Source organism: Choloepus didactylus, chromosome 7, assembly GCF_015220235.1.
Source record: "Choloepus didactylus isolate mChoDid1 chromosome 7, mChoDid1.pri, whole genome shotgun sequence".
NCBI lineage: Eukaryota > Metazoa > Chordata > Mammalia > Pilosa > Megalonychidae > Choloepus > Choloepus didactylus.
The window spans coordinates 106904009-106918955 of NC_051313.1; the positions used below are offsets into that span (position 1 = coordinate 106904009).

General features: G+C 36.4%; 1 protein-coding gene across 6 annotated transcripts in view; it reads left to right on the plus strand.

Moving 5' to 3' along the window:
* The window catches only part of SUPT3H (SPT3 homolog, SAGA and STAGA complex component), a 618339-nt gene that overhangs the window by 571923 nt on the left and 31469 nt on the right, over positions 1–14947 (plus strand). Inside the window, exon 13 of one of the 6 annotated variants that reach the window (XM_037843145.1) lies at positions 714–754. The exons of the other annotated variants lie outside the window; for them this stretch is intronic. Coding sequence (XP_037699073.1) covers positions 714–719 — 6 coding nt within the window. The 3' untranslated portion in view covers positions 720–754. Of the gene's footprint in view, positions 1–713; positions 755–14947 lie in introns of those variants that run through there. 6 annotated transcript variants of the gene reach the window in all.

A 14947-nucleotide genomic window follows, 5' to 3' on the forward strand; every position in this document is an offset into this window, starting at 1 on the left:
ACATCTTGTGTTTTATCTGCAAGACTGGTCATGTTTTACAGACTGCTATCAGCTGGCATTTTTGGTGGTCCTCATGACTCAGGACGTTGGGTGCTAGAAGCAGCTGATTGTGATATCTCTAAGGAGGAGCAGAAGTGGGCAACTCCTCATCATGACAGCGGATACATGCTAATGAAATGTGTTCTCTTGCAATTATATTTGCAACCTGAGAATTTGAATAGCCTTCACTGAATTCTGGTTATAACATTCCTCATGACCCTATCGGTGGACAGTTCAGACTTGAACAACCTACTTAGCAGTTAGGAGGATGTTTATGAAGAGCTCTGCTTATCTCAGTGGGAATCATGGTATATAAGAATTGTAGGAGTCGTTCAGTCTTTTTCTCAACTGCTCATTCTGTATTTGATTCCTAGTCTCATTTTACTGCAGAAGTGCTTTCTCAATGTGCTATTTAAAGTCTTTTACATCCCATTACCTTAAGAATAAGTGTGATATAACAAACAATGGCATTATTATATTGTAAGGACAAGAAGTAGGGGTAAGTCATAAAGCAGAACATTTTTATTTACACAGCAGTGTTTACTTTAATAACCAGCAAAATTTGGACGAGAACTAGAAAAATAGTTAAAGATAAATGCACTTATGTTTCAATGTTATGATTTTTCACATACACTAACGTTCGTTTTTACTTTTTTTAAATCCTTGAAATTCAGACATGACACTGGGAGAGTTGTTGGCATCCTTTGGTCAACACATTTGTCAGGTATTTTCTTTTTTCAGTGTCTTTCTATGGTTCTACTAAGCAATAACCTCATTAGCAACCCATTCTGAGAGGTATAGTATGATAGCTTTACTACAAAGGCGTTCTGTATTTCAGTTGCCAGGATATAGCACTCTTATGACAGGGGGAGAAAAGAAACTTACTATGAAGGGGAAGCTTAGACATTATTGACTCTAAATATTGGAGCTTTCCATTTGAAAGTTTACCGAGGCCAAAGAATTGTTGAATTTGGAGATTTCAAAACAAAAATCTCCAGCAAACTCTAAAAATGTTTCCACCTTGAAAGTAAGTCCTATTCCCTCCTGTGAGCATTTGCCTTACATAGCTTTGGATTAGTCTTTAAGTTATTTTCATCACAAATACCTTTCACTAAGAGACACAGTATCACCCACTTCTCAAGTGAAACAAATAAAACCTTCTGGTCTTAGGGCTGGGCAACATGAAAACAGACTGTCAAGTGTGCAATTAGGGGGACTCTTTTTACCTCTTTATATCAAGCCTATTTTTTAGGTTACATCAGGTAGAGCGGTGCAGACTCCAAAAGGCCCAAATACAAATTAGCCCTGGAAGATTCCAGAAGTGCTGAGAACTGGCAGATTTAAATCATTTTCAACTCCAAACCTTTTTTTTTTTTCTTTTTACTTTGGGCTTTATGTCATCATATATGAATTAAAACTATGAAAAAACATGTTATTACTTATTTTACCTTTTCTGGGACCTTGACTTGGTCTTCACAAGCAGAATGCATTACAACCAATGTCAGTGCTCAGAGAAGGGTGATATGTAACAAAGATATTGGTAAGTCTCAGGCAACCATAGAAACAATAGCATGACAGTATATAGGAGTGTGCTTTTTTTTAACAGTTGTGAGTAGATGGCATAGTGAACAGGGGTGAATACTAAGCTGTATCTGAACTCAGTATATGAGATCAAACAACATGAAATTGCCATATGTGTAAGTCAAAACCAGTTGAGTATTTACAATTTCATGTGGTTCTACCTAATAGTTATTTTGATCTCTTATCAATTGCAGTCACCTTCAATTCACCTTTGTTCCCAGCATATAAACTAAATTCACCTAAATTGACAAGCCACTAGCAAAACAAAATGACTCCCAGAAAGATGCAGAAGTTTCTCTGTAATTCATTTTCTTCTTGTGTAAAATGGGCATAGTAATGGTACCTGCCCTTGTAGGGTTGTTTTAAAAGATTTTTTTAAAAGGGCTTAGAATAGTGCTTGTCACATAATAAGCACCCACCAGATTTAGCCTTAGCAGCATTATCATAATTATCAGCATGTTACTAATTTGTATAACAAATACTTTTGACATCCAACTACCTGACAGGCCTAAGTATTAGGTGCTTGGAGCACACTTGTGAACAGACTATATTCTCTACCTCAAGTAGCTTACAGGCAAGTATATGCCACAACTATAACATAGCATAATAAGTACTACTGTAGGGTCAACAGGTGTTGTGATGCACAGAGGTGAGGCCTAACTTTTCTTAATGATCATAGAAGGTGCTTTGTGTTGGATAAGGTATTAAAGGTGATGCCCTATATTTCTTTTGTATTTTCAGAACACCTGGATTAAAAGATTGAAAAGGTAAACAATGTGGGAGAAGTAAAACATAAACAATGAAAAAGAAAATGTGCCAGTTAATATCAATATTAACTGAATTAAATTCAGAATTGAAGATTCTAATTTCTATAAAGGAATTTATTTTGTTGAATAAAAAATGCCTGCTACTGTTCAGCCAAAATGTTTTGGATTAGTTTATGATATAGAAAATTGATTGAATTGAAATGTATATCTTTCTCCCATATAACAACATACCAAATTGTGTACTCATGAATGCTAAAGTCCGCACAATTTCTTTATTACAGATTTTATTCTCATTTATGAGTTTCCATGTTAAACTGTTAAATCAACAGATCATCACCTTGGCCTTAAATTAGCATAGCACATCATTAGGGAATGCAGTGCTATACATTTAATTGCTGTTTTTAAAAGTTATGTCATGTTGTCATGCCCTACATTTATGTTCATATGTTACCATGTTTAATTTATAAGGAGTTTGTTTAATTTACAGGCTTCTGGGCTGCTTCCTGTTGGGTCATTAGCTTCCTCAAAGCCCAACTATGTGGGTAATAGCTGCTTGTTATTGCTATAGGAATATTTGAAATATAGTGAAACTCAAATGATATAGGATAAGAGGGCAAATGTTAGAGAATTGGAAAAATAGAAAAACAGTGCAGTATGAAATGTCAAACCACATTTTAGGGCACTTTTACTATATTTCCATAAATGCATGAGGGGAATTATGTTGCAAATACTTGAAACTGTTTATTTCATTTTGGCCTGATTTTCTAGCATTGAAGAAACCATGTCTAATGATCTTGAGTATTCTTAAAGATAAAGAAATTGTATTTTACATAATGGCTTGCATGTGTGAGTTCCGTTCTGGCAGATGCACTATAATTAGTGTGTCCTCTCTCAGAGAGGAGACTGTCTTAAAGATGCATTGGCCATATTTGTCTGCTAGAGCTGAGTGTAGAACATTATGATTTGGTTAAAAGATACAAACACCATCCCTTTCCACTTACGCATCCTCTCTCCTTCCTGCTTTTTTTGGCTTCAGCGGGAAGAAGCAAAGGACGGCTGAGTCCCAAACATTTTCTTCCTTCCTCATTCAACAAACCATGGAGAAAGATCTTGGCTTCTTGACATTAATAACTTTGCTTCAGTTCCACTTGGAACTATCTGGGCAGCTTTTTAAAAATATGAAAGGTACAATAAAAGAGGACTCAACTTCCTGTTTCACTCATAAAGTAGCAGATTCAGCTCCTCTGAGAATGGCCATATTCTTCCCTGGATACCAAGATTATGGAGTATTATTTCCTTCAAACTTTCATTGAAACTATTAAAAGACAATCAACTTGAGTAGGCATAGTGGCAGGCAGTATGAAGCTTTCCAATCTTGCTATTAAAGAAGAATAATGATGGTGTGAATGCTTAGCTGCCTTTTAGACAGTCAGAAATGTCCCTGATCAGAGGAAGGAGGAAAAAAACCTAAAGGCTATCCTTGAACCAAAATAGGAAAAAAAAAAAAAATGTGAACACATATATAATGGTGTGTATGATGTATAAAGGTTTCTGATATCTATCTACATTCTACGTTCTCTGATATCTATCTACATTCTACATTCTCACAAATCCATGCGCACACTGTCTCTGTCACAGTAGTTTTGATGTATGTTAACTCTTGATTCTCTGCAGTATTTGAGGAATTGGAATTGACTGAGGGTCAAATATGGCACATTTCAGGTCAGTATATGTGGCTGCACAGTAGGAGTAATGAAAAAATATGAAGAAACTATATGCCATATAAAGATGACAATTTCATTAGGAGAGCAAAATAAGAAAAACTGTGTCTTCTGATTCTGTTTTGCATTAGTTTACATTCATTTCTGAGTGTACTAGAGACAGGATGTCTGCTACCCTTATCTGTTTCAGTGTGGGCCTTAAAGCCTGGGAGATGAAAAACCGCTGCCTCATTAGAAGCATCTGCCAATCAAAGCTAGTCAGTCCCAGCGCTGGGGCACAAGCCCATCAGCACTAACCTCCTCCACAGGAGTCTCAGCAGGCGGGGCAGAGTTAAAGGTGCAGCTTTACATGACCCTTTTTAGAAAGTGCAACAGGTTTATACACAGTTGCGTGTGGAGAGAGGCTAAGCTTTGAAATCGGACCTGTGATTACCTCAATCAATTCCAACTGTTCCTTGATAACCCAAGAACTCCAAGTTGCACAACTGCATGGAGAAGAATGCCCTCTATGGTGGTTTTCACTGTAACGTGTACCTCATTAAGAATACATTTTTGCTTCCTCCTTTTTGTTTTTATCATTGGGATAAGGAAATACTGTTTTATCTCTGGCTGTTTACTTAGGATAGAAAGATTTTCTTGGAATGGGTAGATTTTCTGGAGGTTTCTTAAGGGATAGAGCTAATCATGTTTAATGATCGACCTTGAAGTAAAGACAGCTATCATATTTCCAGATTCTGTTAGAAATCTTTGGTTTAAAATAATTTTCTAAATGGTCAGTAAGTTTCTACTTATCTTTTGCATGAACAATAACTTTATAATCACATTTTAGATATATTGAAAGTGCTTGCATTTTTGCTTTAGTGTGTTTTTGTTACGTGCAGAGATAAGAACAGAGGGTGCTGGATCTTCAAGACAACAAAGAATTCTGGTGGGGGGGGTTTGTGGGGGAGGGGAAAGGAAACTCAGGAGAGGGTGGCTGTTTGGCAATGTTGACCCCACTAAGCTGTCCCACTTCCAAATCATGTGGAACAGAGGAGCAGAATGACTCACAGTCTCTACTGTTTGGTATTGGTTTTTCCTGACTGGCTGGGTTGCTCCTTTTCAAAGTGGATGATGAAGGATCACTCTGGGAAGAGAGTATCCTTTAGTCAGAAGAGAAGCAAGGAGACCAGTTGGGGAGTTGCTCCCAGAGTCTATACAGAGATGATAGTGCAGTATGTTTTGTTGGGGAGTTGATTTTGGCCAGTCTTTCTTGCTTGTTATCATCATTCCCATGTTCAGTTTTGCCCAGTTTTATTCCCCTGTTTGAGGACCGCCTTTGTTTCTATTTTGTTTCTACCTTTATAATTTGCCCTGTATGCATTTCCAAGCCCCAAGCATAATGTAACTATTTGTTTAAAATATTTGTTTGATTCTTTAAGTGACTGAATGCCATGCTGGTGGGGCCTGCATTTGTCTTGTTCATTCTTCTATCCCAATGCAGAGCTCAACGTTAAGCATAGAGCAAGTACTCAGCATGAATTTATTAAATGAATGTTTCCTGTGATGATTTTTAAGCCTCCGGTGGGTGTCACTGATTCCAAGGCCAGTACGATGTAGTGGTTCAGAACATAGGCTCTGGAGCAACAAAACTGTCCAGGTTCACAGCCTGACTCCACCACTTAGTAGCTGTGTGACCATGGGCAAGTTATATGACATTCCTGATAGTACCCACCTCAGGGGGTTGTTGTAAGGGTTAAATGAATTAATACAAATGGTGTATAGGACTGTGCCTGACACAGTATAAACACAGTTTGTTAGCTTTTATTATTATCATCAAAAACAAAAGCCTAGCTCTCTTTAATCTCTGGAAGATCAAGGCAGCAATTAGATAAAATACTTTCTACAGCCACTGGGCATTGTTTAGAAATGTTCAAGATATCAATATCATTTCTTGAACTTTTTAGCTGCACTTAATGGGAATGCATAAAAGAATGTTCTTGTTCATGGGAAATGTATATGTGAATTATATTGTTTGTTCAAGGATGTGTGCAGCTTGCTCTCGTATGTTCAGAAGACAGAGCAATAGATGATGGATGATAGATAGGGAGGGAGGGAGGGAGGGAGCGAGGGAAGGAAAGAAATAGTGGTGTGACAAGATGTTAAAGTCGGTGGATCGGGGTATCGGGGGTGGGGGGTCGGGTTATGCTGGAGTTCTGTGTATGGGGTTTGTATTGTTTTTGCAACTGTTCCTGTAAGTTTGAATTTATTTCAAAATAAAATTTAAAAAAAAAAAAAAAGATATCAATGTCTAACACTCAATTTAGAATTCAATTCAGTTTTGCCAGGCAGTAGAATGGAACTACCTAAAGACAAAGTGTAAAACCAAGTTGCTGTATAATGGATAATATTTTAATACACCTTCCCTCCACTTGCTGAATTATTAATTCTAATAGCTTTGTTGTAGATTTTTCAGGATTTTGTATATACAAGACCATGTCATCTACAAATACAGAAGTTTTACTTCTTCTTCTCCAATTTGGATGCCTTTTATTTCTTTTCTTGCCTAATTGCTCTGGCTAGAACTTCCAGTGCAAAATGTTGAATAGCAGTTATGACAGTGGGTATCCTTGTCTTATTCCTGATCTTAGAGGGAAAGTTTCCAATTTTTTGCCATTAAGTATTACGTGAGTTGTCGGCTTTGCATATATGCCTTTCTCATGTTGAGGAAGTTTCCTTCTATTTCTAGTGTTCTTAGTGTTTTATCAAGAATGGGTTCTGGATTTGTTAAATGCCTTTCTGTATCAATTGAAATGAAAATGTGTATGTGATTATGTGTGTTTTCCTCTATTCTATTAATGTGGTATATTTATTAACTGATTTCTTATGTTGCATACCTTGGGTAAATCCCACTTGACCATGGTGTATAATTCTTTTAATGTCCTGTTGGAGTAGGTGAGCTAGTATTTTGTAGAGGATTTTTGTATCTGTATTTATAAGAGATGTCAGTCTGTAATTTTCTTTTCTTGTGCTGTCTTTATCTGGCCTTGGTGTTAGGGTAATGTTTGCCTCATAGAATGAGTTAGAAAGAGTTCCCTCTCTTCAGTGTTTTGGAAGTCTTTGAGCAGGAGTGATGTTAATTCTTGGAATGCCTGGTAAAATTCACCACTGAAGCCATTTGGTCCTGGGCTTTTCTTTGTTGGGAAGTTTTTGATTACTGATTCATCTTTTCTTGTTATTGGTCTGTTGAAATGTTCTGTTTTTTTTAAGGCAGTGTAGGTAGTTGGTGTGTTTCTAGGAATCTGTCCATTTCATCTAGGCTGTCTAATTGTTGCATGCAATTGTCTAAAGTATCCTGTTAAAATCCTTTTTATTTCTGTGGGGTCAGTAGTAATGTTCCTCCTTTCTATTTCAAATGTTAGTTATTTGCATACTCTCTTTTATCCTTTGTCAGTCTATCTAAAGGTTTGGCAATTTTATTGCTCTTTTCAAAAACGAACTTTTGGTTATGTTGATTCTATCTGTTTTGTTTTTTTTTTTTTATTCTCTATTTCATTTATTTCTACTCTAATTTTTGTTATTTCCTTCCTTCTGCTCTAGTTGAGTTTAGTTTGATCTTGTTTTTCTAGGTCTTCCAGTTGTAAGGGTAGGTCTCTGATTTGAGATTTCTTCTTTTTTAATGTAAGCATTTAGCTGTAATTTTCCCTCTCAACACTGCCTTTATTACAACCCATAAATTTCATTATGATGTGTTTTCATTTTCATTCACCTCAAGATGTTTCTTAATTTCCCTTAGTTTGTCTTCTTTGACCACTGGTTGATAAGAGTATGTTGTTTGATTTCCATGTAGTTATGAATTTTCCATTTCTCCCTATTTATTGATTTCTAGCTTCATTCTATTGTTGTTGGAGAAGATATTTTTAAATATATTGAGACTTGTTTTGTGACCTAACTTATGGTCTATCCTGGAAAATAACCGATGTGCACTAGGGAAGAATATGTACTCTTCAGTTGGGTGGAGTATTCTATATATGTCTGTTAGGTCTATTTGATTTAAAGTATTGTTTGTCTTCTATTTCCTTATTGAGCTTCTGCTTAGGTGTTCTCTCCAATATTATAAAGTGGTGTATTGAAGCCTCCTACTATTAATGTAGAACCGCCTATTTCTCCCTTCAAGTCTGTCAATTTTTGCTTCAAGTATTTTGTCTGGCATAGGTACATATATATACTTATAGTTGTTATGTCTTCTTGTTGAATTGACCTCCTTTATTAGTATTAGTGATCTTCTTTGTCCCTCATAATAGTTTTTAATTTGAGGTCTATTTTATCTGCTATTAGTATGGCTACCCAGACTCCCTTTTGGTTACTATTTGCATGGTGTAATTTTTCCATCCTTTCAGTTTCAACCTGCTTGTGTCTTTGAACTTAAGATGAGTCTCTTGTAAGCAACATATAGTTGGGTCATGCCTTTTTTAATTCATTCTGCCACTCTCTGCCTTTTGACTTAATTTTCTCTTACACTGCTTTAGCTGTCAGCAAACTGCTTCTGACTGCAGGACAAGTTCTGTGAGGGCATTCAGAGATGAGTTTCCTGGTTAATTATTTCAGGTTGCCACCCTATAGATTGGCACTAACATATAAGCACACCAGTATACCTTAGGGGTTACTCTGCTCCCTGTGGAACAAGACCAAAGACCCACAGTGGGAGCACAGGTTGGCTCCGCAATGCCCCAGGGAGGGGTTGGGAAATGGGCCAGCACGGGCACCATGACCTTCTCCTAACATCTGCGTTTTCTTAACCTGGTACTCACCCAGTTACCACAACCCTTTAACTGTTTCCTGGAGTTTGGGGGAAGATGGCTCAGTTCATTTTTACTATTTGTGCAAAGGTTCTTTGGGAAAATAACACCCTGAATTGTCTTATGCCACCGTCTTAGTCAACCAGAAGTTTTATTAATGTTAAAGGCGTTTATAATTTATGGACGTTAAAATGTTTTCTTAGATTTGTTTTCAATATTTTTTCCAGTTCTTTCTTACCTTACTTTTTAATCTTTTTCTAGCTTGATTTTTTTCAATATACTAGATTTTATGTAGATACACCAGTATTTTCCTTTATAATTTTGTATTGTTTTATGATTAAAAATCTTTTCACAACCTGAGATTAGTAAAATATACATCCATATTTTTAATTTTTAAAAAATTATTTCATTTTTTGCATTTAACTCTAATTCTACATTTGGCTCTAATATATAGTATGAGAGGTTATACAGTGTGAGAACTAAATATCAAAATTCCCCACCTAATTAAATGAATGATGCATCATGTTCCTATGTGTTGGCCATATTTTTTTATCTATTAAATTATTATATATTTGTTTATCTCAAGTATTTCTGTTTTCTATTCTGTATCATTTTCCAAAATATTTGTATTATCATGTTATTACTCAAATATATTAAGAAAAAAATATAGGAGGGCATCAGGGCCCAAAAAAAAGATGTAGGAAGAGCTTTAATTAAATTGTCCTATTAGAAAATTAATTAGCATTTTATTTTTGAAGAATATTTTCCTTTCCTAGCTTAGTGTTCATTTAAAATTCATATATGATTGCCAATTTTTTAAAATATTCTTAAAATTTTCTCTGTAGGTTTAGAAATAAAGAGCTATTAAACTTTTATGAATGATGCAGACTTTTGTAGTTTATTTTTCTCTCTCAGAAAATACCCCAAAGGGAAACCCACTGTACTAGCTTTCTGTCATATAGAAGATTGTCAAATATATGCTTTATCTAGGTGCTTGATATTTATAAACTGTAGGTGGATTCCATGGTTACCCTCACTGAAGCTCAATCCCAGCTCTCAATAGGAAGTGCTGTAAATGGTTTGTTATAAAACCAGGAGTATAATTTTGAAAGCTTGAGAAAGGAAACTGTTCCGGAGTAAAATGGTGTTATTCCAGTAGTATCTAAATCTATTTTAGGGCAACACCAACTACACACGCAAGCTTGGTACACCAATTGGACCCCACAAGACTCACTCCCCCACTCACCACAAAGGCACAGCAGGGGAGAACTGGCTTGTGGAGAACAGGTGGCTCGTGGACGCCACCTGCTGGTTAGTTAGAGAAAGTGTACTCCACGAAGCTGTAGATCTGATAAATTAGAGATAAGGACTTCAGTTGGTCTACACATCCTAAAAGAACCCTATCAAATTCAGCAAATGCCAAGAGGCCAAAAACAACAGAAAACTATAAAGCATATGAAAAAACCAGACAATATGGATAACCCAAGCCCAAGCACCCAAATCAAAAGATCAGAAGAGACACAGCACCTAGAGCAGCTACTCAAAGAACAAAAGATGAACAATGAGACCATAGTACAGAATACAAAGGATATCAAGAAGACCCTAGAAGAGCATAAAGAAGACATTGCAAGACTAAATAAAAAAATAGACGATCTTATGGAAATTAAAGAAACTGTTGACCAAATTAAAAAGATTCTGGACACTCCTAGTACAAGACTAGAGGAAGCTGAACAACGAATCAGTGACCTGGAAGATGACAGAATGGAAAATGAAAGCATAAAAGAAAGAATGGGGAAAAAAATTGAAAAAATCGAAACGGACCTCAGGGATATGATAGATAATATAAAACGTCCTAATATAAGACTCATTGGTGTTCCAGAAGGGGAAGAAAAGGGTAAAGGTCTAGGAAGAGTATTCAAAGAAATTGTTGGGGAAAACTTCCCAAATCTTCTAAACAACATAAATACACAAATCGTAAATGCCCAGCGAACTCCAAACAGAATAAATCCAAATAAACCCACTCCAAGACATATTCTGATCACACTGTCAAACACGGAAGAGAAGGAGCAAGTTCTGAAAGCAGCAAGAGAAAAGCAATTCACCACATACAAAGGAAACAGCATAAGACTAAGTAGTGACTACTCAGCAGCCACCATGGAGGCGAGAAGGCAGTGGCACGATATATTTAAAATTCTGAGCGAGAAAAATTTCCAGCCAAGAATACTTTATCCAGCAAAGCTCTCCTTCAAATTTGAGGGAGAGCTTAAATTTTTCACAGACAAACAAATGCTGAGAGAATTTGCTAACAAGAGACCTGCCCTACTGGAGATACTAAAGGGAGCCCTACAGACAGAGAAACAAAGACAGGACAGAGAGACTTGGAGAAAAGTTCAGTACTAAAGAGATTCGGTATGGGTACAATAAAGGATATTAATAGAGGGGAAAAATATATATGACAAACATAAACCAAAGGATAAGATGGCTGATTCAAGAAATGCTTTCACGGTTATAACGTTGAATGTAAATGGATTAAACTCCCCAATTAAAAGATATAGATTCACAGAATGGATCAAAAAAAATGAACCATCAATATGTTGCATACAAGAGACTCATCTTAGACACAGGGACACAAAGAAATTGAAAGTGAAAGGATGGAAAAAAATATTTCATGCAAGCTACAGCCAAAAGAAAGCACGTCTAGCAATATTAATCTCAGATAAAATAGACTTCAAATGCAGGGATGTTTTGAGAGACAAAGAAGGCCACTACATACTAATAAAAGGGGCAATTCAGCAAGAAGAAATAACAATCATAAATGTCTATGCACCCAATCAAGGTGCCACAAAATACATGAGAGAAACACTGGCAAAACTAAAGGAAGCAATTGATGTTTCCACAATAATTGTGGGAGACTTCAACACATCACTTTCTCCTATAGATAGATCAACCAGACAGAAGACCAATAAGGAAATTGAAAACCTAAACAATCTGATAAATGAATTAGATTTAACAGACATATACAGGACATTACATCCCAAATCACCAGGATACACATACTTTTCTAGTGCTCATGGAACTTTCTCCAGAATAGATCATATGCTGGGACATAAAACAAGCCTCAATAAATTTAAAAAGATTGAAATTATTCAAAGCACATTCTCTGACCACAATGGAATACAATTAGAAGTCAATAACCATCAGAGACTTAGAAAATTCACAAATACCTGGAGGTTAAACAACACACTCCTAAACAATCAGTGGGTTAAAGAAGAAATAGCAAGAGAAATTGCTAAATATATAGAGACGAATGAAAATGAGAACACAACATACCAAAACCTATGGGATGCAGCAAAAGCAGTGCTAAGGGGGAAATTTATAGCACTAAACACATATATTAAAAAGGAAGAAAGAGCCAAAATCAAAGAACTAATGGATCAACTGAAGAAGCTAGAAAATGAACAGCAAACCAATCCTAAACCAAGTACAAGAAAAGAAATAACAAGGATTAAAGCAGAAATAAATGACATAAAGAACAAAAAAACAATAGAGAGGATAACTATCAACAAAAGTTGGTTCTTTGAGAAGATCAACAAGATTGACAAGCCCCTAGCTAGACTGACAAAATCAAAAAGAGAGAAGACCCATATAAACAAAATAATGAATGAAAAAGGTGACATAACTGCAGATCCTGAAGAAATTAAAAAAATTATAAGAGGATACTATGAACAACTGTACGGCAACAAACTGGATAATGTAGAGGAAATGGACAATTTCCTGGAAACATGTGAACAACCTAGACTGACTAGAGAAGAAACAGAAGACCTCAATCAACCCATCACAAGCAAAGAGATCCAATCAGTCATCAAAAATCTTCCCACAAATAAATGCCCAGGGCCAGATGGCTTCACAGGGGAATTCTACCAAACTTTCCAGAAAGAACTGACACCAATCTTACTCAAACTCTTCCAAAACATTGAAGAAAATGGAACACTACCTAACTCATTTTATGAACCTAACATGAATCTAATACCAAATCCAGGCAAAGATGCTACAAAAAAGGAAAACTAATGGCCAATCTCCCTAATGAATATAGATGCAAAAATCCTCAACAAAATACTTGCAAATAGAATCCAAAGACACATTAAAAAAATCATACACCATGACCAAGTGGGGTTCATTCCAGGCATGCAAGAATGGTTCAACATAAGAAAATCAATCAATGTATTACAACACATTAAAAATTCAAAAGGGAAAAATCAAATGATCATCTCAATAGATGCTGAAAAAGCATTTGACAAAATCCAACATCCGTTTTTGATAAAAACACTTCAAAAGGTAGGAATTGAAGGAAACTTCCTCAATATGATAAAGAACATATATGAAAAACCCACAGCCAGCATAGTACTCAATGGTGAGAGACTGAAAGCCTTCCCTCTAAGATCAGGAACAAGACAAGGATGCCCGCTGTCACCACTGTTATTCAACATTGTGCTGGAAGTGCTAGCCAGGGCAATCCGGCAAGACAAAGAAATAAAAGGCATCCAAATTGGAAAAGAAGAAGTAAAACTGTCATTGTTTGCAGATGATATGATCTCATATCTGGAAAACCCTGAGAAATCGACAATACAGCTACTAGAGCTAATAAACAAATTTAGCAAAGTAGCAGGATACAAGAGTAATGCACATAAGTCAGTAATGTTTCTATATGCTAGAAATGAACAAACTGAAGAGACACTCAAGAAAAAGATACCATTTTCAATAGCAACTAAAAAAATCAAGTACCTAGGAATAAACTTAACCAAAGATGTAAAAGACCTATACAAAGAAAACTACATAACTCTACTAAAAGAAATAGAAGGGGACCTTAAAAGATGGAAAAATATTCCATGTTCATGGTTAGGAAGGCTAAATGTCATTAAGATGTCAATTCTACCCAAACTCATCTACAGATTCAATGCAATCCCAATCAAAATTCCAACAACCTACTTTGCAGACTTGGAAAAGCTAGTTGTCAAATTTATTTGGAAAGGGAAGATGCCTCGAATTGCTAAAGACACTCTAAAAAAGAAAAACGAAGTGGGAGGACTTACACTCCCTGAGTTTGAAGCTTATTATAAAGCCACAGTTGTCAAAACAGCATGGTACTGGCACAAAGATAGACATATAGATCAATGGAATCGAATTGAGAATTCAGAGATAGTCCCTCAGATCTATGGCCGACTGATCTTTGATAAGGCCCCCAAAGTCACTGAACTGAGCCATAATGGTCTTTTCAACAAATGGGGCTGGGAGAGTTGGATATCCATATCCAAAAGAATGAAAGAGGACCCCTACCTCACACCCTACACAAAAATTAACTCAAAATGGACCAAAGATCTCAATATAAAAGAAAGTACCATAAAACTCCTAGAAGATAATGTAGAGAAACATCTTCAAGGCCTTGTATTAGGCGGCCACTTCCTAGACTTTACACCCAAAGCACAAGCAACAAAAGAGAAAATAGATAAATGGAAACTCCTCAAGCTTAGAAGTTTCTGCACCTCAAAGGAATTTCTCAAAAAGGTAAAGAGGCAGCCAACTCAATGGGAAAAAAATTTTTGGAAACCATGTATCTGACAAAAGACTGATATCTTGCATATATAAAGAAATCCTACAACTCAATGACAATAGTACAGACAGCCCAATTATAAAATGGGCAAAGGATATGAAAAGACAGTTCTCTGAAGAGGAAATACAAATGGCCAAGAAACACATGAAAAAATGTTCAGCTTCACTAGCTATTAGAGAGATGCAAATTAAGACCTCAATGAGAGGAGGCGGGGCAAGATGGCAGACTGGTGAGCTGTATGTTTTAGTTACTCCTCCAGGAAAGTAGGTAAAAAGCCAGGAACTGCGTGGACTGGACACCACAGAGCAATCTGTCTTTGGGCATACTTCATACAACACTCATGAAAACGTGGAACTGCTGAGATCAGCGAAATCTGTAAGTTTTTGCGGCCAGGGGACCCGCGCCCCTCCCTGCCAGGCTCAGTCCCGGGGGAGGAGGGGCTGTCAGCTCCAG